Source organism: Thalassophryne amazonica, chromosome 6 (genome assembly GCF_902500255.1).
Source record: "Thalassophryne amazonica chromosome 6, fThaAma1.1, whole genome shotgun sequence".
Taxonomy (NCBI): domain Eukaryota; kingdom Metazoa; phylum Chordata; class Actinopteri; order Batrachoidiformes; family Batrachoididae; genus Thalassophryne; species Thalassophryne amazonica.
In genome coordinates this window covers 122,925,557-122,947,846 of record NC_047108.1, presented here as the reverse complement: position 1 = coordinate 122,947,846, position 22,290 = coordinate 122,925,557, and the positions used below count along the sequence as shown (strand labels likewise).

The 22,290-nt window shown below is 41.7% G+C and overlaps 1 protein-coding gene across 7 annotated transcripts in view; it reads left to right on the top strand.

Moving 5' to 3' along the window:
* The window catches only part of prex1 (phosphatidylinositol-3,4,5-trisphosphate-dependent Rac exchange factor 1), a 275,267-nt gene that overhangs the window by 242,242 nt on the left and 10,735 nt on the right, over positions 1-22,290 (top strand). For 4 of the 7 annotated variants that reach the window (XM_034173311.1, XM_034173310.1, XM_034173314.1 and 1 more), the window contains exons 36-40: positions 1,066-1,132; positions 1,234-1,278; positions 3,104-3,279; positions 8,723-8,825; positions 22,123-22,190. In XM_034173311.1, the coding sequence (XP_034029202.1) occupies positions 1,066-1,132; positions 1,234-1,278; positions 3,104-3,279; positions 8,723-8,825; positions 22,123-22,190 (459 nt within the window). The remainder of the gene's footprint in view (positions 1-1,065; positions 1,133-1,233; positions 1,279-3,103; positions 3,280-8,722; positions 8,826-22,122; positions 22,191-22,290) is intronic. The other 3 variants (XM_034173315.1, XM_034173313.1, XM_034173316.1) reach the window with 1 other exon arrangement.

The following is a 22,290-nucleotide window of genomic DNA, read 5'->3' as shown; positions in this document are numbered from 1 at the left end:
CTTTTCCAATGGAGGTGAGAATTGTGTGAGTCTGCCAGATTGTTTTCTGCAAAACCCTAAAGAACTTGGCTGCATGAGTGCTGAATGTACTAATAATTTATAAGTAATAACATTGAAGCGCAGTTACTCAGATGAGTTATGCTACTTGCATTGTGAAGGAACATCAGCTGAGGCATTTTGGCCATGTGGTGCTTTTCTTTGAGCATCATTCAGCACGCAGCTGTCACTGCTGAACACCACACATACTGGTCAAGGCCAAGGACATGCCCACCTTTCACCTGGCTGCAGAGGATTGAGGCCTACTTTTAGGAGGCCAGGTGGGACCAGTTCTGCCCGGGTGTCTGCTGATCAGCACCCAGGACAGTTCTGTAGTGCAGTGGTTTTTACGCTGTGCGTCACCGACATGCGCTCCCAGATCTGACCTGACAGTCAGCTTCAAAGGCTCACACGCATAAACACAAGATTTAAGAAAAATGCGTAGTACTACATGTACTATAAATGTCCCATCACCTGGTTGACAAACAATATTTACAGACAATAATCTTAAATACAATTGTTTTTGGATCATACCATATCATACCATGCAGTTATATTCGTGGGCAAATCCACCATTTCAGTGTTGTGCTCCAAATAGTTTCTGAGATATGACCACTGGACTGTGCATGGTATTTATTACGTTTTTCCTGGAAATTGCAGCTGGTTTTTTTGCAAATAAATAGCAAAATATCAAGTAAACAATGATCTGTTTTTTTTTTTTTTGAGATGAAGGTTGGTTTTTTTTTGGGATAATCCCTCATTGTTAAATATTTTCTTACATTATTTCTACAGTGTTGCATGTAGAGCAACAAACTGCCCATGTATGTGAAAGAAACTAAAGTTTTTAAATAACCAAGTTGGCTGAAACTTTAAAATGTCAGATATGTGCATATTAAATGCCAGGAAACACTAAGTAGTAGAATGTGTGTTAATAATTTTGAAGGAATATATTATGTTATATTTTTTATCTTTTTATTGACTCCCACATGGTGGGGAAAATGAGAATGAAGATGGTTTTTGTCTCAACAGGGCATTTTATTTGGAGAAGTCGAATCTTCCCACAGACTCCAATACCACAGCTATGAAGATCGACCAGGTAAATAGTCTCACTTATGATCACGTACGCAAGCATTTCATCTGTTTCTAAGTATTTCCATCTGTATATAATGTTGTGACTGAATATAAATGCAAGCACAGATACTGGGCCTTGAAGTTAGAGACCTTCAACCAAGCATTTCAAAAGTAAGGTGAAACCACCACAGACCTTCAGTAGCTCCTCAAGATCTCTCGATTAACTCCGACTAACAACATCTCTGTTAAACACTGTTTCCTTCTGATCGTCAGCCGGAAATAGACTAGAACAAATATAGTAGTGTGTCAACTTTGACTGTAGCTGAAATAGATTCCAGTAATCAGAAGTGAATATGACGCCGATATAGTCGCAGTGTCTAGATCCTTTTGTTTATTTGAGGATTAGAGCAAAGTTTGTTCTGGAACCTTTTAATTACAATGAAAAAAAAAAAATCACTTGTTTCAAATACTACAAATCCCTGATATGGTGTTATTGCTTTATTACCTCCATCAAGGTCATGTTTTAATCTGTGTCTGTCTGTCTGACTTTTCATAGTATTACAGAAACACTAATTAACTGAAACAAGAGAGCAGCTGAGGGTTACTAAATCTAGGATTTGACCACAGGTCAAGGAAGATCCAATCAATTTGGGTCTGTTTTCTGTTCAGGGGGCAGAGTCACGATTTCCCCTCTTTGGTGACTGTGCAGAGCAGGTGGATCAGTGGGTTAAAGAGTTGGGCTACCAATATGTAGACCTGGGTTTGATTTCCAGTCATGCTACATGTCTGTGTCCTTGGAAAAAGACACTTCATCTGCATTGTCCCAGTCTACCCAGCTTTTAATGGGTACCGGCTTTGGCTGTAGACTGAGTTGGACTTTCATCCCATTCAGGGGGAGTGAGAGACTTTCATCCACTTCACAATAGGGAATCTGGAGATAAGCACCAGTACCAGTGGGCCTTAGAGCCGATAGAGGACAGTACTTCTACATGAAATCTGTCCCATTGTTTGTACCATTGAAGCTTTAGTGCAGAAAAATGTCACTGACTGAGCGACTGAATAAATATTTGTTGATCTTCGAAGAAGAATTCTGTGAGTTTTGTGTCACTGCTGCTGATCCTGGAGTGCCTCATGGGCCTGTATAGGACTTACTTGACTTTGGTTAACATTTTTGGACATTTTGATTGGTTTCTTCAAAATAAATGCACTGTGTATCCTATGATTGTCTGCCCATAGATGTACTTTGGTCCAGGTCCAGATAATGATCCAGGTCTGATGGGCAAAAATGTATTTTCAGACACGAGTGGTCCACTGAAGTGGAATATTGACTGGAATTTGTTTTGCTGTTTAATTTAAACGAAAGGGGACTGTGAGACCTTGGCAGAAGTGCACCCTCTTATGGTGCCTTTCTAGTTTCATTATTTTGTTTTGTTATATTGCTACACTGTTGAAACTACTGAATATCAGAAACAAGTGAATTTTTTTCTTCTGCTCGTGTTTAAATGATATTTTAATGCTGCTTTCCAGACAAAACTGTGTTTCAGCTGCAAAATTAATGACTGAACAATGAACATTATTACATTATCACAATCAAACATTATAGTTATCAATATAATGTGCATTAAAATAAATTTCTGAAATAATTCTACCCACACTGAATCACTGGCCACTTTATTAGGTACACACAAGTGTGCACACCATAAATCAGCAGCACATTTTGACATCAGTCTGTAATTGTAGCCTGGTTTATTTCATTTCTGCTACATTTGATTTTAGTTTTATGAAGGGAAATATTTTCTTTATTTGGCTGTTGGCTGATTATTTATGTTGACTTCCACACTGAGTGAAACAAACAGTTTTGACTTTACGTGCTGTTTGATTTTTTTTTTTTTTTTTGACTTGTCTGGAATGCAGCATTAGACTGTTGTTGAAGTAACACGTGTGTCACTCTGTGCTCACTTCCACCCACCTGACCTCGACTCTGTCCTCCTGGTAGCTTCTGCGGCCGCTCAACACTCTGGACGACCTGTGCCGACTAATGCAGTCGTACATCAATGTGCGTCCGAGCGCCCAAGGTCACCCGTCGGGTGTCAGCGTGCTGTGTGTGTCCTCGGAGCTGTGTAACCGCCTGGGAGCGTGCTACATCACCATGTGTGGTACTGGCATGCAGAGGTCAGAACTCTCACCCTGTTTCTGTAGAGTCGCTGAGGTGTCGGCTGTAATAAAGACGAAACGCAGAACATGTAGCACGCACCGCCACACCTCAGCGGCTCAGCCTCCTTTAACTGTCACATCTCATTTCTGCCTCACGGTGTCAAGCAGGTGCACATATGGGAGGCTTGTTTAGTGTGTGTGTGTGTGTGTGTGTGTGTGTGTGTGTGTGTGTGTGTGTGTGTGTGTGTAAGAGCCAAGAGAGGTGAAATGGTTTGTGAAGCAAAAGATGTACTCACTCAAACTAAATTGTTCTTGGCTTTGGCAGGTTCAGGAAAAAGTCAGTTTTTGCAGACTTGTACTCATTTAGACTTTTTAAATTTTTTTTATATAAAATTAAATCTTTGAGTTTTGACTGCTGGGTGGACAAATGTCCCCTTCATAGTGGGTGGTATTTTAAATATTTTATACTTTATAACTGAGATAACACACAGTTGAAAAAAGTCTGTGTAATTAACAGTGAAATCCTGTGAAATCACGACATAAAAAAACTGTGAAAAGAAAAACAATGGAGTAATGTTTAATTTGCAGGAATAATGTGTAAAATGTGAAACAAAATTGAATTATGAATAACACTACAAATAAGTTAAAAATCATAGAATTTACAAATAACTCTCGATTAAACACAGAAAAGCCATAATACCAAAAACTGTACAATATACGTAGTTATATTTTACAGATGAGAATTTTCACAAATACAGTAAAATACTGATCATTAAGGGTTTAAAAAAAGAGGTGATGTCTGTTTAACCTCTGGGGTCGACGCCGTCGTTTACGACGGCTAAGACCAAGCTTTACTAAATTATAAATAACTTTTTAATGATATGAGATAGAAGCTTACTCTTTTTTTTGCTGAAACGTTAACGCCACAGACTGTCATCTTTGTTCTCCTCATAGAAGCTGTGTGATGACGTGCGCAATGTGAGTGTCCAGTTGGAATTGGTTCACCGTCACATGGTTTTCCAAAAATCTAATCGTAGGGCAGATTTACCTTACGTGAAAAGCCAAAGATTGTTTTCAGGAGTGATATGTTACTAGTTGGCCCGTTTGAATAGCCCCCTGGGTGCTCCAATGAGCACATACTATTAGTACATACTCAGTGTGCCCTGCGCCATTACGCACAGCGAGCAGTGACAGCAGGAGCAGACGGAGAGCCTCTGATGACAATCTCACGTGCTCAAACAAAGAGTGTGTAACTATCAGGATTGCGCCACGAGTTTGCATGTGAATGTTACTGGACAACTGTTGCTTTCTCGGCGTAAAGCACCGTTTACCATATCAATGGACAACAAAACGCATAGACCATTTTGTATATATTGTTCAAAATGTGCATTTGTGTTTATTGTTTGAACCTTTTTGTTGTTCAGTCTTACACACAAGACCTCAAATTACCTTTATAAAGTGTCAGAACAGTTGTTTATTATAGTTTGCTGTGTGTTTATCTATTTAAGCATAAAAATTCAAAAAGAAAAAATAATATAGCACCTTCAACTGCACCACAGACTAAAACAGTTAAATGTGGTCTATTAAACATTAGGTCTCTCTCTTCTAAGTCCCTGTTGGTAAATGATATAATAATTGATCAACATATTGATATATTCTGCCTAACAGAAACCTGGTTACAGCAGGATGAATATGTTAGTTTAATGAGTCAACACCCCCGAGTCACACTAACTGTCAGAATGCTCGTAGCACGGGCCGAGGAGGAGGATTAGCAGCAATCTTCCATTCCAGCTTATTAATTAATCAAAAACCCAGACAGAGCTTTAATTCATTTGAAAGCTTGTCTCTTAGTCTTGTCCATCCAAATTGGAAGTCCCAAAAACCAGTTTTATTTGTTATTATCTATCGTCCACCTGGTCGTTACTGTGAGTTTCTCTGTGAATTTTCAGACCTTTTGTCTGACTTAGTGCTTAGCTCAGATAACATAATTATAGTGGGCGATTTTAACATCCACACAGATGCTGAGAATGACAGCCTCAACACTGCATTTAATCTATTATTAGACTCTATTGGCTTTGCTCAAAAAGTAAATGAGTACACCCACCACTTTAATCATATCTTAGATCTTGTTCTGACTTATGGTATGGAAATAGAAGACTTAACAGTATTCCCTGAAAACTCCCTTCTGTCTGATCATTTCTTAATAACATTTACATTTACTCTGATGGACTACCCAGCAGTGGGGAATAAGTTTCATTACACTAGAAGTCTTTCAGAAAGCGCTGTAACTAGGTTTAAGGATATGATTCCTTCTTTATGTTCTCTAATGCCATATACCAACACAGTGCAGAGTAGCTACCTAAACTCTGTAAGGGAGATAGAGTATCTCGTCAATAGTTTTACATCCTCATTGAAGACAACTTTGGATGCTGTAGCTCCTCTGAAAAAGAGAGCTTTAAATCAGAAGTGCCTGACTCCGTGGTATAACTCACAAACTCGCAGCTTAAAGCAGATAACCCGTAAATTGGAGAGGAAATGGCGTCTCACTAATTTAGAAGATCTTCACTTAGCCTGGAAAAAGAGTCTGTTGCTCTATAAAAAAGCCCTCCGTAAAGCTAGGACATCTTTCTACTCATCACTAATTGAAGAAAATAAGAACAACCCCAGGTTTCTTTTCAGCACTGTAGCCAGGCTGACAAAGAGTCAGAGCTCTATTGAGCTGAGTATTCCATTAACTTTAACTAGTAATGACTTCATGACTTTCTTTGCTAACAAAATTTTAACTATTAGAGAAAAAATTACTCATAACCATCCCAAAGACGTATCGTTATCTTTGGCTGCTTTCAGTGATGCCGGTATTTGGTTAGACTCTTTCTCTCCGATTGTTCTGTCTGAGTTATTTTCATTAGTTATTTCATCCAAACCATCAACATGTTTATTAGACCCCATTCCTACCAGGCTGCTCAAGGAAGCCCTACCATTATTTAATGTTTCGATCTTAAATATGATCAATCTATCTTTGTTAGTTGGCTATGTACCACAGGCTTTTAAGGTGGCAGTAATTAAACCATTACTTAAAAAGCCATCACTTGACCCAGCTATCTTAGCTAATTATAGGCCAATCTCCAACCTTCCTTTTCTCTCAAAAATTCTTGAAAGGGTAGTTGTAAAACAGCTAACTGATCATCTGCAGAGGAATGGTCTATTTGAAGAGTTTCAGTCAGGTTTTAGAATTCATCATAGTACAGAAACAGCATTAGTGAAGGTTACAAATGATCTTCTTATGGCCTCGGACAGTGGACTCGTCTCTGTGCTTGTTCTGTTGGACCTCAGTGCTGCTTTTGATACTGTTGACCATAAAATTTTATTACAGAGATTAGAGCATGCCATAGGTATTAAAGGCACTGCGCTGCGGTGGTTTGAATCATATTTGTCTAATAGATTACAATGTGTTCATGTAAATGGGGAATCTTCTTCACAGACTAAAGTTAATTATGGAGTTCCACAAGGTTCTGTGCTAGGACCAATTTTATTCACTTTATACATGCTTCCCTTAGGCAGTATTATTAGACGGTATTGCTTAAATTTTCATTGTTACGCAGATGATACCCAGCTTTATCTATCCATGAAGCCAGAGGACACACACCAATTAGCTAAACTGCAGGATTGTCTTACAGACATAAAGACATGGATGACCTCTAATTTCCTGCTTTTAAACTCAGATAAAACTGAAGTTATTGTACTTGGCCCCACAAATCTTAGAAACATGGTGTCTAACCAGATCCTTACTCTGGATGGCATTACCCTGACCTCTAGTAATACTGTGAGAAATCTTGGAGTCATTTTTGATCAGGATATGTCATTCAAAGCGCATATTAAACAAATATGTAGGACTGCTTTTTTGCATTTACGCAATATCTCTAAAATAAGAAAGGTCTTGTCTCAGAGTGATGCTGAAAAACTAATTCATGCATTTATTTCCTCTAGGCTGGACTATTGTAATTCATTATTATCAGGTTGTCCTAAAAGTTCCCTAAAAAGCCTTCAGTTAATTCAAAATGCTGCAGCTAGAGTACTGACGGGGACTAGAAGGAGAGAGCATATCTCACCCATATTGGCCTCTCTTCATTGGCTTCCTGTTAATTCTAGAATAGAATTTAAAATTCTTCTTCTTACTTATAAGGTTTTGAATAATCAGGTCCCATCTTATCTTAGGGACCTCGTAGTACCATATCACCCCAATAGAGCGCTTCGCTCTCAGACTGCAGGCTTACTTGTAGTTCCTAGGGTTTGTAAGAGTAGAATGGGAGGCAGAGCCTTCAGCTTTCAGGCTCCTCTCCTGTGGAACCAGCTCCCAATTCAGATCAGGGAGACAGACACCCTCTCTACTTTTAAGATTAGGCTTAAAACTTTCCTTTTTGCTAAAGCTTATAGTTAGGGCTGGATCAGGTGACCCTGAACCATCCCTTAGTTATGCTGCTATAGACGTAGACTGCTGGGGGGTTCCCATGATGCACTGTTTCTTTCTCTTTTTGCTCTGTATGCACCACTCTGCATTTAATCATTAGTGATCGATCTCTGCTCCCCTCCACAGCATGTCTTTTTCCTGGTTGTCTCCCTCAGCCCCAACCAGTCCCAGCAGAAGACTGCCCCTCCCTGAGCCTGGTTCTGCTGGAGGTTTCTTCCTGTTAAAAGGGAGTTTTTCCTTCCCACTGTTGCCAAGTGCTTGCTCACAGGGGGTCGTTTTGACCGTTGGGGTTTTACATAATTATTGTATGGCCTTGCCTTACAATATAAAGCGCCTTGGGGCAACTGTTTGTTGTGATTTGGCGCTATATAAAAAAATTGATTGATTGATTGATTGTGTTTTGAATAAATGTGTGTGGAAAATTATTTTTCGCTTTATTTTTTCCTTGCCTATTTTGATTTTAAACCTTTATTACACTTACAAAACACAAAAAAGCATATATATTATGAAAGCTGAAAAAAGAGACATAAAACTTGATTGTGGGATGCAGGGAGAGCTGTTAACAGCAATAATAAAACATTTATGCCAGGTGGGTGAACTGTCCAAAAAATGCCCTCGGACCCCAGAGGGTTAAACTACATTTTGAAGATAATTAAAGCTAAGGTTACCATTTTACAGAGATTTAATCTTTGAAATAGACAAAAAAAATTATGTTTACACTGTAAAATTTACATATTTTATGTAAAACCATTTACATGTTCACTGTAATTTTTACAGAATTCTTCTGGTAACCACAGCTGCCAGATTTTTTTCTGTAAAAACGAGATTTTTTTTACAGTCCAGCGAAACTAATTATTCGGAGCCCTAATTAAGTCTCGACTGTATTGCAGTTTATCTCCAGGAATACACAGCTGTTGTATCTGAATATTATAAACACTCATGTTTATTCAAGTGGATCATGTGCAGCTTTTAATAGCTTGTTGTTCTTTGCAGATGTTCCCTGAGTGTGACTCTGGAACAAGCCATGATCCTCGGGAGGAACCACGGCCTCATGCCGCGCTGCCTCATGCAGACTATCGACATTATGCGCAAACAGGTAAACGCTCAGGCCCTGATGGGGCAGTAAGCTCTTCTGCTGTCCCCATTTCTCTATTGAGGGAGGAAGAAAATAACTGTTGTCTCGCTGGAAGTTGGGACAAATGTGTTGTGATGATCTACTTTCTGTCACTGCGTGCTGGAGAGGAATGAAGCTTAACCGCTGTCACAGCAGAACATTTTCAAACCGATGTTCTTGAATCTAGCACAGAGCAATAAAATACTGGTGTCGTCTGTAAACCAGTGTGTCCTTGTTGCTGTGGCAGTTGGATAAAGTTGAATATTTTAACTTTCATCAGCATCTGTCATGGCGGTGTGTGGCTGCTGCTGTCACAGCAGTTTTTTTTTCTGTCTTATTGAAAACATTGGAGCACCTGGTTTACCATCTGCCACACAACACAAGCATGTGAATGCATGTGAAAGTGTATGGATGCAGGTGGCAGTGATCAATAGAGACAGGTTGCCCCAAACAGACATCATGCACTATCTGTTGGTAGCATTTTTAGGTCCTGCCACCGTGCATTGGGAACTAGTGTTTTTATAACGGCCAGACGTCTATTAGTCGGTCGTGTTGTTAATGTAACGCCAAGATTTTTACAAATTAAATGTGATATGATTGAGGTTTTAGATTGTAATTGATCTGTAGTTTTGTACCTCTATTTTTGTTTTTTTTTACCTTGACCCTGAAAGTGACCTTGATTTAGGACATTGAGGTGTCCAACTTTGAGGAAAATAGGTGGCGTTTTGTTAACGCAACTCCTCCAAAGTTGCCAAGGATACAAAAATAATGTGGGTACCAAAGCACAGGTAAAGATCTGAACCTTTGCATCTGAACTTGAGTTTAGACTTGGACCCTCAACTGGCCGTGATTCAGGATATCAACATAATTGCTTATGTCTCAAAATTGACCTGAGACGTTGCCAAACCAAAACTAAAATCATCACCTATGAGATGGGAATGGTTTGGAATACAGTGGTCCCTCGTATATCGTGGGAGTTACGTTCTAAAAATAGCCCGCAATAGGCGAAAGCCGCGAAGTAGTCAGTGTCATTTTTTACAATTATTATAGATGTTTTAAGGCTGCAAAACCCCTCACTACACACTTTATACACTTTTCTCAAACAGGCATTAACATTTTCTCACTTTTCTCTCGTGTGTAAACACTCTCAAAGTTCAAACCTTAGTAGAAAAATAAGTCCAACCTGTTTTCAGGCCCAAACATTTGTTTGACCAGTATATCACAGTTCCTCTGACCGCGCTTCTTCGTCATGGCGCCGCGCCGCTGTCGCGCCTTTTTCCACCGAGTCACACCTCAGTGCAAGTGTCTTCTTCCGAGTGAAGAACACAGTTATGGATAGTTGTTGGTGCTCTTTTTTCTTCTGAGTGAGAAGATTCTTATAAACAGACATGCAGAACACAATGCTCGTGCTCTGCCTTCGCGGTGCCGCGACCGGCATGCTTGATGAGGATGCAGAACAAAAAAAATCATGCAAAATTGGACAAAAGAAATCTGCGAAACTGCGAGGCTGTGAAAGGTGAGCTGCATTATAGCGAGGGACCACTGTATTTTCAAAATGGCAGCCATGTTGGTGGACATTTTGGAATTACATTTAGTGTCAGTCAAATGTGATGTAGGAACATTGATGCTTCTCTGGGCTTTTTTTAAACCTTCATTTGACTGTTTGTTTGCATGGATGGTTACCATCTAAGACCAACATTGGGTTCTATAGTGTGCTGGATCCATTGCATCGCTGTATTAGTGTACACTGCCAGAAGTAGAGAAGCTTGAATCTTTGACTGGACTGGGTTGCTTGATGCGAGGACGTTTTGCTTCAAATCGCAGAAGCTTCTCAGCTAAAATTCTTGCTCTGGTAGTCTGACTTCTGTCTTGACTCTTGTAGAGAAGAACAAACAGAAGCCACAAAAGCTGGAGTTTTAAACCTAACCAGACGCCTCCTACCGAGAGGCAGACTGCTATAGGCTAGTGACTAAACAATTGCTTTAATTAGCACCTATTGTGCTCTGGTTAGCACCCTCCTAATGACAGGGTAGCTGTCCTTCCTAACGGTGGGACCGACGCCTCTTCTGACGGCTCTCCTGACGGCTCTCCTGATGACGTGAATGACTCAGTACCATGAACAAAAGACTGAAACTGCTTTGACCTGAGTACCCCATTGTAAACAGGGGACAAAGCGTGTCTCAGACCCCCTCCCTGGATAAGGTTGGGTTTAACAAAAGACTGAAACTGCTTTGACCTGAGTACCCCATTGTAAACAGGGGACAAACTGGTCCCCTGTTATTATTTTATTATTATTTATTTTATTTATTTAAATTGTGCTTTTAAGAGATTGTTTTTAATTTCATTGTCATGCACAGTATTTTTTCTGGTGTCATGTACAATGATAATAATAATAAATTCTATTCTATTCTATCCTCTGCAACCAGAGGAGAGGTAGTTCCAGGAGAAACCGCTCTATCTTCTGCAGGCAAAGGAGAACTGGTCACAGAAAAGAAAAAAGAAAACAAAAGAAAAAGGATAATTTCTTTTGACCCCATACTGACTCGCTGGCAGTATCACCCAAGTCATCCAGTGGCATATAGTTGTAACTTATTGTTAACATTTTACCCAAACTAATTTCGGACAGTGTGAGGCATTATTATAAAGCGCATTGAGCGTCTGATGCAGATAGAAAAGGGCTATATAAATGCAGGCCATTTACATATTAAATTAGCGTCACGTCTGAAGCTTTATACAGTGAAAATATCAGATGTATGTTTTAGTTTTAAAGTAATGCACTAATTTTAAAGGTTTTAGTGTGGACATGCTGTGCCCAGGTATGGGTAATCTCAGTACATTCACGACAGAAGAGATGCATTTGAGGTGCTCTGATCAGACTCCACATGGACAACAGCATTAAACCCTTTGTATATTGTGCCTAAAACTCTCGTGAATATATTCTCTGGGTTTATAGACATTGTTATTGTGTTTGTTTTATGTAAAAATGCCAGAAGAAGCCCAGGTTGCTTCTCCATTATTTTCAAATGGAATCACTGTGAGCTGCAATCGATTCCTGTTTGCTCTTTAGAGTCCTGCTTATGTCAAACACTGTCTGTCATCTTTGTTCCAGAGTAATATATATATATATCCATCCATCCATCCATTTTCTTCCGCTTTATCCGGAGTCGGGTCGCGGAGGCAGCAGCTCAAGCAAAACCGCCCAGACCTCCCGATCCACACACACCTCCTCCAGCTCCTCCAGGGGAACCCCAAGGCGTTCCCAAGCCAGCCGAGAGATGTAGTCCCTCCAGCGTGTCCTGGGTCTTCCCCGGGCCTCAGTTTGTGTTTATTAAATTCCACGCAGCTTAAAAGTAGCAGACACGGATTATTTGGAATATATGTTTTGGCACGTTTTCACAGTCTCTTTTGCCATCTACTGGTCAGTAGTGTTCATGGCAGTATGAGTATCTGGACGCCAGTAGATGTAGTGTTCTATTTATCTATGTATCTGTTCAGTCTCTATACAAGATGGCGCCGTTGTATGTGGCCTGCCGTCGGCACTCGCTTCTTTTAGTGTCGTTTTTATTGTTTTTACACTTTGTTGCATGGAATGTGTCACCGCTCCTGGTGTATGATCGCCAGACTCTTATCAGCGTTCGGGCTTCGCTGGAGAATTTCGCTGTTCCTGGCTCGGGCGGACGGCCAGGGACGCGGCTGCCCCCGCCGCCTGTCTTAGCGTCTGTACCAGACTTTCTGTGCCGGCCGCTTGGCGTGTTGCCTCGGCGTCTGCGTCGCAGAGGACGTGGGAAGAGAGGAGGAGTCCGTGTTCGGCTCAGAGTGTGCCTGGCTGTTTCCTGCAAACATGCTCCACGACAATTCATAGCCGGATTCTTCACACCATATGACGGCTACGACGTGCGGCGTTCTCTGACTTTTCGCTATCGGTGGCTCCGGCCGGTTGTCCGGGGTGCCGGGTCTCCACTTCCGCGTCGCCGTCCTGTGAGGAGCTGCAGTCGTGGCTGCGTGCAGGAGAACCTGCGCCCGCTCGGTCGTGTCTCCCAGCAGACTGACGTGCGCTCAGTCCGTGTGGCACTCGTCAACACAAGGTCACTCACAAGTAAGACTTTCATTTTGAATGACTTTTTCTCCAGTCGTGATCTGGACTTTCTCCTGTTAACGGAGACCTGGTTGAAACCAGGTGAAAATAGCGCCTTTTCTGAGCTCCTCCCCCCCGGCTGCTCGTTTTTCAGCTCCCCGCGAGCATCAGGTCGAGGTGGTGGTGTGGCCACAGTTTTTAAAGACAGTTTTAAATGCCGATTTTTATCTTCTAATGTCTACTCCACTTTTGAACTTCAGTTGTTTGTGATGGAGTTCGACTGTCCCTTGCTCTGTGCTGTTGTTTATCATCCACCAAAATTTAATAAGGATTTTATTCAGGAGTTTTCTGAGTTTCTGGCAGATTTTATCCCAAAATATGACAAATTTTTGGTCTGTGGTGATTTTAATATTCATATCTGTTGTCCTTCTAATCAGCTGGCTGATGATTTTAAAAGCCTCCTGAACTCTTTTGGTCTAACACAAGTTGTGGATGGACCAACACATAATCTTGGACACACCTTGGACCTGGTTATTTCTTTTGGGCTCTCAGTTTCACTTAAGGACATATCAGACGCTGCTATTTCAGATCACTTTCCTGTTATTTTTGAATTTATTGCTCCTCCATCTGCTAGTAAGCCACTTGTTCCTGTCTCTCGCTGCCGTTTGGTCACCTCCTGGACAGCGGGAGACTTTGCTGCTGCCTTCATGGACTCTCAGTTTTATGCCATGAATGGACTGGTTTCTCCATTACTCCCAGATAACATCCTCTCTTCTTTCCACTCTACATGCACAGTCATTTTGGACTCTGTTGCACCGATGCGCTGCAAATCCAGGAAATCAAAATCCGACCCCTGGTTAAATGCCACGACCCGTGCCCTCAGGCAACGCTGCAGACGGGCGGAGAGAAAATGGAAAAAGGACAAACTACAGGTGTCTCTGGGTTTTGTGAGGGACAGTCTGACTGACTATCAGAAGGCTGTGAAGGAGGCAAAAGCACAATATCTGTCTCATATTATTTCGAGCAGTTGTCATCATCCCAGTGTGTTATTTCAGACTATAAACTCAGTTGTAAATCCACACACCTCTGTTTTGTTGGACGCTACAACCACAACCTGTGAGGAGTTTCTTCAGTTTTTTATTGATAAGGTTTCATCAGTCAGACAGAACGCTGATCAGAGCTGTAATGTTGAGTTGTCTGCTCCTCGTGCACATTCTGCTGTGCTCGAACAGTTTGAGCCCATTTCTTTTGCATCTCTCGCTGATGTTGTAAAACACATAAAATCTACAAGTTGTCCTTTTGATGTTGTTCCAGCTAAGGTGCTGAAGGAGGCTTTTAATACTGTTGGGGCGGGTCTCCTAACTTTTATCAATGCTTGCCTTAGATCAGGGTCTGTTCCAGCTGCCTTTAAACATGCTGTGGTTCGACCTCTTCTTAAAAAACCTCACCTGGACTCAGTTTTATCCAATTTTAGACCTGTCTCTCATCTGCCATTTCTATCTAAGGTTTTAGAAAAGGTTGTCTTTTTACAGTTACAATCATTTTTAGAAGACAATCTCATCCTTGAAAAATTCTAGTCTGGGTTTAGATCACAACACAGCACTGAGTCAGCACTTTTAAAAGTTCATAATGATATTACTCTGTCGGTGGATGCAGGGAATCCTGTTGTGCTGGTTCTGTTGGACCTCACAGCAGCCTTTGATACTGTGGATCACACAGTACCGTATTTTCCGGACTATAAGTCGCACTGGAGTATAAGTCGCACCAGCCACTTTATCCATTATAAAGAAAAATAAACCATAAATAAGTCGCACCGGAGTATAAGTCGCACCAGCCACTTTATCCATTATAAAGAAAAATAAACCATAAATAAGGTCCACTGGACTATAAGTCCCATGGACATACAGGTATGTTAACATGAAAAGTTCAGATGATAATATTGTGACGGCTACCGTTTTCGGATGCATATTTCACCAGTCGCAACTTGTAATCTGCAGAGTGTGATTTTCTTTTTGGTGGCATTTTTTCGGGCCTTCTCCGTTGTCTTGTTATGTTATCAGTAACGTTAAAATTTTTATTTTTCTATGGTAGTCAGAAGTCGCAGGAACAGTCACACAAGCCTCGAGTGCCCTCTCGTGAGCTGCATTTTACCTACGGATATGTTTGTATTTTGCGGACCACATTGCGAGCCGAACCATGCAGCGCCTACCTGCGCAGCTCATGACCACCCAGCGGTGTCGATCCAGCTCCTTCCAAGTGCAGACGCTAATCCTCCGCCGTCGCTCAGTGCTCCCATGCAGCTCTCAGCGTCAACTCTGCTCACACTGATATCCAAGGGTTGAAGCTGTCTTGTTAGCCGTCCCGGAATAAACACCATGTTCGTCTGCTTCAAACGCTTTTCACAATCATCGACGCCAGCTCCTTCCAAGTGCACACGCTGATCCTCCGCCGTCGCTCACCCAATGCTCCCACGCAGCTCTCAGCGTCAACTTAAACACTCTGCTCACACTGATATCCAAGGGTTGAAGCTGTCTTGTTAGCCGTCCCGGAATAAACACCATGTTCGTCTGCTTCAAACGCTTTTCACAATCATCGACGCCAGCTCCTTCCAAGTGCACACGCTAATCCTCCACCGTCGCTCACCCAATGCTCCCACGCAGCTCTCAGCGTCAACTTAAACACTCTGCTCACATTGATATCCAAGGGTTGAAGCTGTTCTGTTCGCCATGCCGGAATAACAGCAAGCACCGTGTTCGTCAGCTTCACACGCTGTGGGTGAGTGTTGGGAAAGTGTCAGTACACGGACCCACAACAGGGGGCGCAAATGAACGGACAATGGAGAAAGTCAAATAACAAGGCTTTACTGTTGTGAACGTGCACAACGAATACAACCAATCACGAAATGGACAACAGTCAATTCACAAAAGTGTCGTGTGGGCAGGCTCGAAGATAGGAGACGCCTCTCCAAGGTAAGACCCGAACCACACGGCTTCCTCTGCCACAGGACCCCGGAAATACTGGAGCCGCCAAGTCCCGAACTCCCAGGTGGCCACTGCCTCCGCGTGTCGGACCTGGTACTGCTGGCGAGGAACAAAGAACAGTTAGATGGGGGCGCGTTTGCACCCAAGACTCCGAACAGCAGGGAAGTTACCTCCACCTCTCGTTGGAACAGTACTCCACAAGCTATACACTAATCCAAAAGGATACACTCCGTCAGCTTTGATACGTTACCTCGTAGGTAGAAACGATATCTCGGCAATGAGGTGGAGGTGCCGTCCTGCTGATATACCCCACAGATGATTGCCGTCAGCTGTCTCAGGTGATGGGTGACAGCTGTCACCGTAGCTGCTCACGTGAGGCGGCGGCGCCCTCTGGTGCCTGGAGCCCGCACTCCAGGCAGGGCGCCCTCTGGTGGTGGTGGGCCAGCAGTACCTCCTCTTCAGCGGCCCACACAACAGGTGAGGTGAGGAATACGCATCCAAAGTTCTGTTCTCTGATTGGTTATCGCGACCAGCGTGAACTATAGGATGGCCGTCATACTACAGTGCCCATGATGCATTGCATTTCCTTTTCCGGTGGCCATTTTAAAACATAGATCGACTCTGTCACGTAAAATTGTTTTGTTACAGTAAATTAATTGAGATCCTACCGGTATATTTTTCATTTATAAGTCGCACCGGAGTATAGGTCGCACCCCCGGCCAAAACATGTAAAAAAGTGCGACTTATAGTCCGGAAAATACGGTACTTGTTTCCCGGTTGGAACATTTTATTGGCATTCATGGTATTGCACTTGAGTGGTTTAGCTCATATTTGGCTGAAAGGAGCTTTTCTGTCATGATTGGGGACCTTTCCTCATCAACTGCTCCTCTGTGCTGTGGAGTGCCGCAGGGATCTGTCCTTGGGCCGATTCTATTTTCTTTGTACATTCTGCCATTGGGGTCAATTATAACCCAGCACAATTTGTCCTTTCATTGTTATGCAGATGATCTGCAAATCTATCTGCCTGTGAGGACTAATGGGAGTGATGCTTTGTCATCATTATTTAATTGTATTCGTGATGTAAAGCAGTGGCTGTCCCGAAACTTCCTTTACCTGAATGATGGTAAAACTGAGATCATGGTGTTTGAGCGCACTGGCATACCAAATGTGGTAACACCAAATTTTGGTGCTTTGGCTAACTATGTAAAACCAGCTGTCAAGAATTTGGGAGTGATATTTGACAGCTGTTTGAGATTCGATCAACAGATAAATTCTGTTGTCAAAGCTAGTTTTTTCCAACTTCGCCTCTTGGCTAAAATAAAGCACTTTCTCAGTAGGCGTGATCTTGAGACGGCCATTCATGCTTTCATCAGCTCCAGACTTGATTATTGTAATGCACTTTATGTGGGCATTAATCAGTCGTCTCTTGCGCGTCTCCAGTTGGTGCAGAATGCTGCTGCTCGTCTTTTGACAAACACTTCTAGACGTGAGCATATTGCGCCCATCCTATACTCACTCCACTGGCTTCCAGTTCGTTTTAGAATTGATTTTAAAATTTTAATGTTTGTTTTTAAAGCTATTTATGGCCTTGCACCTCCCTACTTGTCTGAAATTTTAACTTTGCGCACCTACAGTAGGACGTTAAGGGCGTCTGGCCAGCTTTACTTAGATGTTCCAAGGTCAAGATATAAACGCTGGGGTGATCATGCTTTCGCGGTAGCTGGCCCCAGACTGTGGAATGAGCTACCTCTTGAGTTACGTACTATTCCTGACCTAGCACTTTTTAAATCTAAGTTAAAGACTTATTTATTTAAACTGGCTTTTAACACTTAGTGGGGAGGTGACATGTTCTGTTATTTTTATGTTTTTTTTTTATGTGTTGTTTTAAAATTTTATTTTATATGTGTTTTATTTTGTAAATTTGTGTTTTTAATGTTAAGCACTTTGGACACCAGTCGGTGCTGTAAAGCGCTTTATAAATAAATGTTGATTGATTGATTGATTTATTTTGACCCTGGTTATATCAGACGGTTGTCTAATCACAACTTGACTTTTTGGCTTTTGCAAATGGCATTTTTTTTAACAAATAAAAAAAGGCATATTTTACAAAAGCACATTTATATGTAAACACCAACACACACTTCACATTGACGTGTTAGTTTTTACACAGAATGACTGAGTCAACAATCAGTGTTAGTGGAGGCTCATTTACCCTTTGGCATTTGTCTGTGTTTGTTGTTACAAAACTTCAGAATTAGCGCATTATTTAAAATTAAAAGATATGTGTTATATTTTAACTTTGTATAAATGACAGAATTGACATTAATGGAGTTATCCTATCTAGATTAATTTAATTTATAAATCAAAACCATAAGTCAAAACTGTTATATTTTCCAAGACCTCTGCCTCACCACGGCAATGCTGTATTCTATTAAGGAATAATGGCTTGTTTTGTGTGTGTGTGTGTGTGTGTGTGTGTGTATAGAGTTGAGCTGAGCTCAGCTCAGCTCCTCTCAACTGCCTCACTGCTGCAAAATATGTAGTAAACAGGAGCTTCCAGCAGTGGGCAGGGTGCACAAAGACGGAAGTGCCGACTCATTGTTTGGGTTTGTGATCGCCTTTGATGCTACCAGAAGCGATTGTGGTGTTAAAACTCAAAAGTTAGTACTTGCAAGTGTACTGGAGACAATACTGAAAGTTATCGGTTATTGGCTAGCTTTAGCTTCCGATAATTTTTTGGGTGGTTTATCGGTTCAGCTTCATAAAAGATAACTTTTCAGTTAGCTGATTAGCTGTTATCGAAGCTAACCTTTTGGTTAGCTGTGCCCACCACTGTCCAGGACTAAATTGAAGTTTATATTAAACCTGCAAAGAGGCAGGTTTAACTTCGGCTTAGTACTGTTTGTGAAAGGGAGCACAGATGGTTTGGGAGCATGGAGTGTTTGGAATATCTAAATGAAGACCAATATTCGCTACAGAGGCCAGCCAGACAAATACTTGTGGATAGGAGTGATCCATTGAATAGGTTTATGAAATAACTTTCTCAGACCGCTTTCGTATGTACAAAGAAGATGCACTGGAGATCATTACTTTGCTTGAGCCTAGACTTTGCTCTATATCTCAAAGAGGAAGGCCTGTACCCAGTTCCCTCCAAGCTCTGATCACTTTGAGATTCTTGGCATCTGGAACCTTTCATCGTGAAACTGGTGATTTGTGTGGTGGCAGTGAAGCAACAGTGTGTAGAATAGTTCTCCAATGTCTGCAGTACCATTTGTGAACTAGTGATTGGCTGTATAGATGGATGTCATGTTGAAATCAAGTGTCCATCAACTCCTGATGCAGAGGAGCACAGGGATCATAAGAACAGGTTTTCCATCAATGTTCAGGCTGTGAAGACATGGATGAACTCTAATTTCCTGCTTTTAAACTCAGATAAAACTGAAGTTATTGTACTTGGCCCCACAAATCTTAGAAACATGGTGTCTAACCAGATCCTTACTCTGGATGGCATTACCCTGACCTCTAGTAATACTGTGCGAAATCTTGGAGTCATTTTTGATCAGGATATGTAATTTAAAGCGCATATTAAACAAATATGTAGGACTGCTTTTTTGCATTTACGCAATATCTCTAAAATTAGAAAGGTCTTGTCGCAGAGTGATGCTGAAAAACTAATTCATGCATTTATTTCCTCTAGGCTGGACTATTGTAATTCATTATTATCAGGTTGTCCTAAAAGTTCCCTGAAAAGCCTTCAGTTAATTCAAAATGCTGCAGCTAGAGTACTAACGGGGACTAGAAGGAGAGAGCATATCTCACCCATATTGGCCTCTCTTCATTGGCTTCCTGTTAATTCTAGAATAGAATTTTAAATTCTTCTTCTTACTTATAAGGTTTTGAATAATCAGGTCCCATCTTATCTTAGGGACCTCATAGTACCATATCACCCCAATAGAGTGCTTCGCTCTCAGACTGCAGGCTTACTTGTAGTTCCTAGGGTTTGTAAGAGTAGAATGGGAGGCAGAGCCTTCAGCTTTCAGGCTCCTCTCCTGTGGAACCAGCTCCCAATTCGGATCAGGGAGACAGACACCCTCTCTACTTTTAAGATTAGGCTTAAAACTTTCCTTTTTGCTAAAGCTTATAGTTAGGGCTGGATCAGGTGACCCTCAACCATCCCTTAGTTATGCTGCTATAGACTGCTGGGGGGTTCCCATGATGCACTGAGTGTTTCTTTCTCTTTTTGCTCTGTATGCACCACTCTGCATTTAATCATTAGTGATCGATCTCTGCTCCCCTCCACAGCATGTCTTTTTCCTGGTTGTCTCCCTCAGCCCCAACCAGTCCCAGCAGAAGACTGGCCCACCCTGAGCCTGGTTCTGCTGGAGGTCTTTTCCTGTTAAAAGGGAGTTTTTCCTTCCCACTGTTGCCAAGTGCTTGCTCACAGGGGGTCGTTTTGACCGTTGGGGTTTTACGTAATTATTGTATGGCCTTGCCTTACAATATAAAGCGCCTTGGGGCAACTGTTTGTTGTGATTTGGTGCTATATAAATAAAATTGATTGAATTGATTGATTGTATGCACTCCCAATTTAGAGTTTTTAAACATGGTTGCTGTTGGAAAGGAGCAGCACATGATTCAAGGATTTTTCACAGCTCTTCCTTGTGTGCCCAGTTCGACAGAGGGCAACATTGTGGACTACTACTTGGTGACAGTGGATATGCTCAGAGTTCCTATTTATTCACGCCTTGGCCATGTCCCACAACAACTGAGGAGCAAAGATATAACAGAGCTCATATTCAGACTAGATGGATGGTTGAGTGTATGTTTGAAGTGTGGAAAAATCAATTCCAGTGTTTACGCAATATACTTCGTTTTGAGCCAAGAAGGTGCTGCAAGGTGATCATTGCTACAGCTGTGCTGTACAACTACCTGAAGCAGCATAATTGTCCTGACCCTCCAATGGAAGACCAGAATGATCCAGATGTGCCCATGCCAGTGGCAGAAAATGTGCACTGGCTCTTCCACCAGGCTTAGAATAATTCCCTCTGGGAAAAAAAACTCACATGGTCCTTAGAATGAAATAAAAATAAAGATAGACACAGACAGTGGAATAATCTGTATGTACAGAAGGAGGTAACTAATTTACTTTCAGTGGTATACATTTACCATTTGTGCTCCATTCTTCATGTCCACTCTCCAAACGGTCATCATCAGAGGTTGCTGGTCTTCTATTATTCCAGTCAATAAGTCAGCCAGTTGATCGGTCTTGTCTTTACTTGGTGGGGGTCCACCACCAGTAGTAAATAAGACTCTTCTGGCCTCTGCATTCCTTTTTTCAAATCTTTCTGATGTTATTCCACAGAGTCTATGAAGGCAGATATCATTTAATATAGTAAACAGTGTCACAAAACTATATGACATCTGTGATATACAGATCATAATAGACATCTCACCTGCAGCTGCTGTACCGCTCTAATGGTTACATTTGCATTGAAGTCACTGCAAATGGCAGCCTAAGCACTCCTCTTCTTATGTTCAATAGCAGCAGTATGGCCTTTACTTTCAATAACAGCATGATTTCCCCCAATTTGTTTAAGTAGAGTATAGTATAGTACTTTGAGCGTGTTCTTTTAGCTTCAGCCATTGTTTGGTGTCAAAATTCCCTTCAGAAAAGCTGTCCTCAATTCCATTCCAGGTTTTTATAAGCACCATGAGGCAAACAGGCTGTGCTCCCACTTAGGCTAATGAGGCTTTACCCAGGTGTTTTCATCTGAACTTACTCCCGCACTCCACAGTTTAGGACTAACTAAGAAAAATGCAAGCCACTTAAATGACCTAGCTGTACTAGTCTGACGTAGGCCTACTCCTGGCTAGATATAAGCCTTGTCTGTGAAACCGGGCCTATATCTCCCAGCTGGCTTGAGAAAACCTCACCTGAGCTGCTTGAGTTGCTTTGTTACCACTATGACCCAGACCTGGATAAATGGCAAAAAATGAAAGAAAAAAGAATAGATGGTATGTTGGATCAAAGTTCAGCACATTATTTTACAGTTTGGATGCCTATTAGATTCTGTGGCCATGCCCCCTATTTGATCCTCAGTTTATGTCTTCCTTTGAAGTGTAGGTTATTTGATGCATCTGCTTTCAGGTTATTAGAACAGTCCTAGTTGGGATTTTTGGGAAGCTAAAAGCACAAGCAGTTAAATATCTTCTCCTCTTCCAGGGTGCAAGAGTTGAGCTCTCTGCTAAAAACCTGAAGGTAATGGACCAGATGCCTCCTTTGGCTCCAAGGTACTGTACAACACCAGTTCTTCTGCCTCCACATCACTACTTTGTACACAGTTTCCCCCATAATCAAGTTTCTGTCCTTCATTTTAAGTATTTTTTTCTC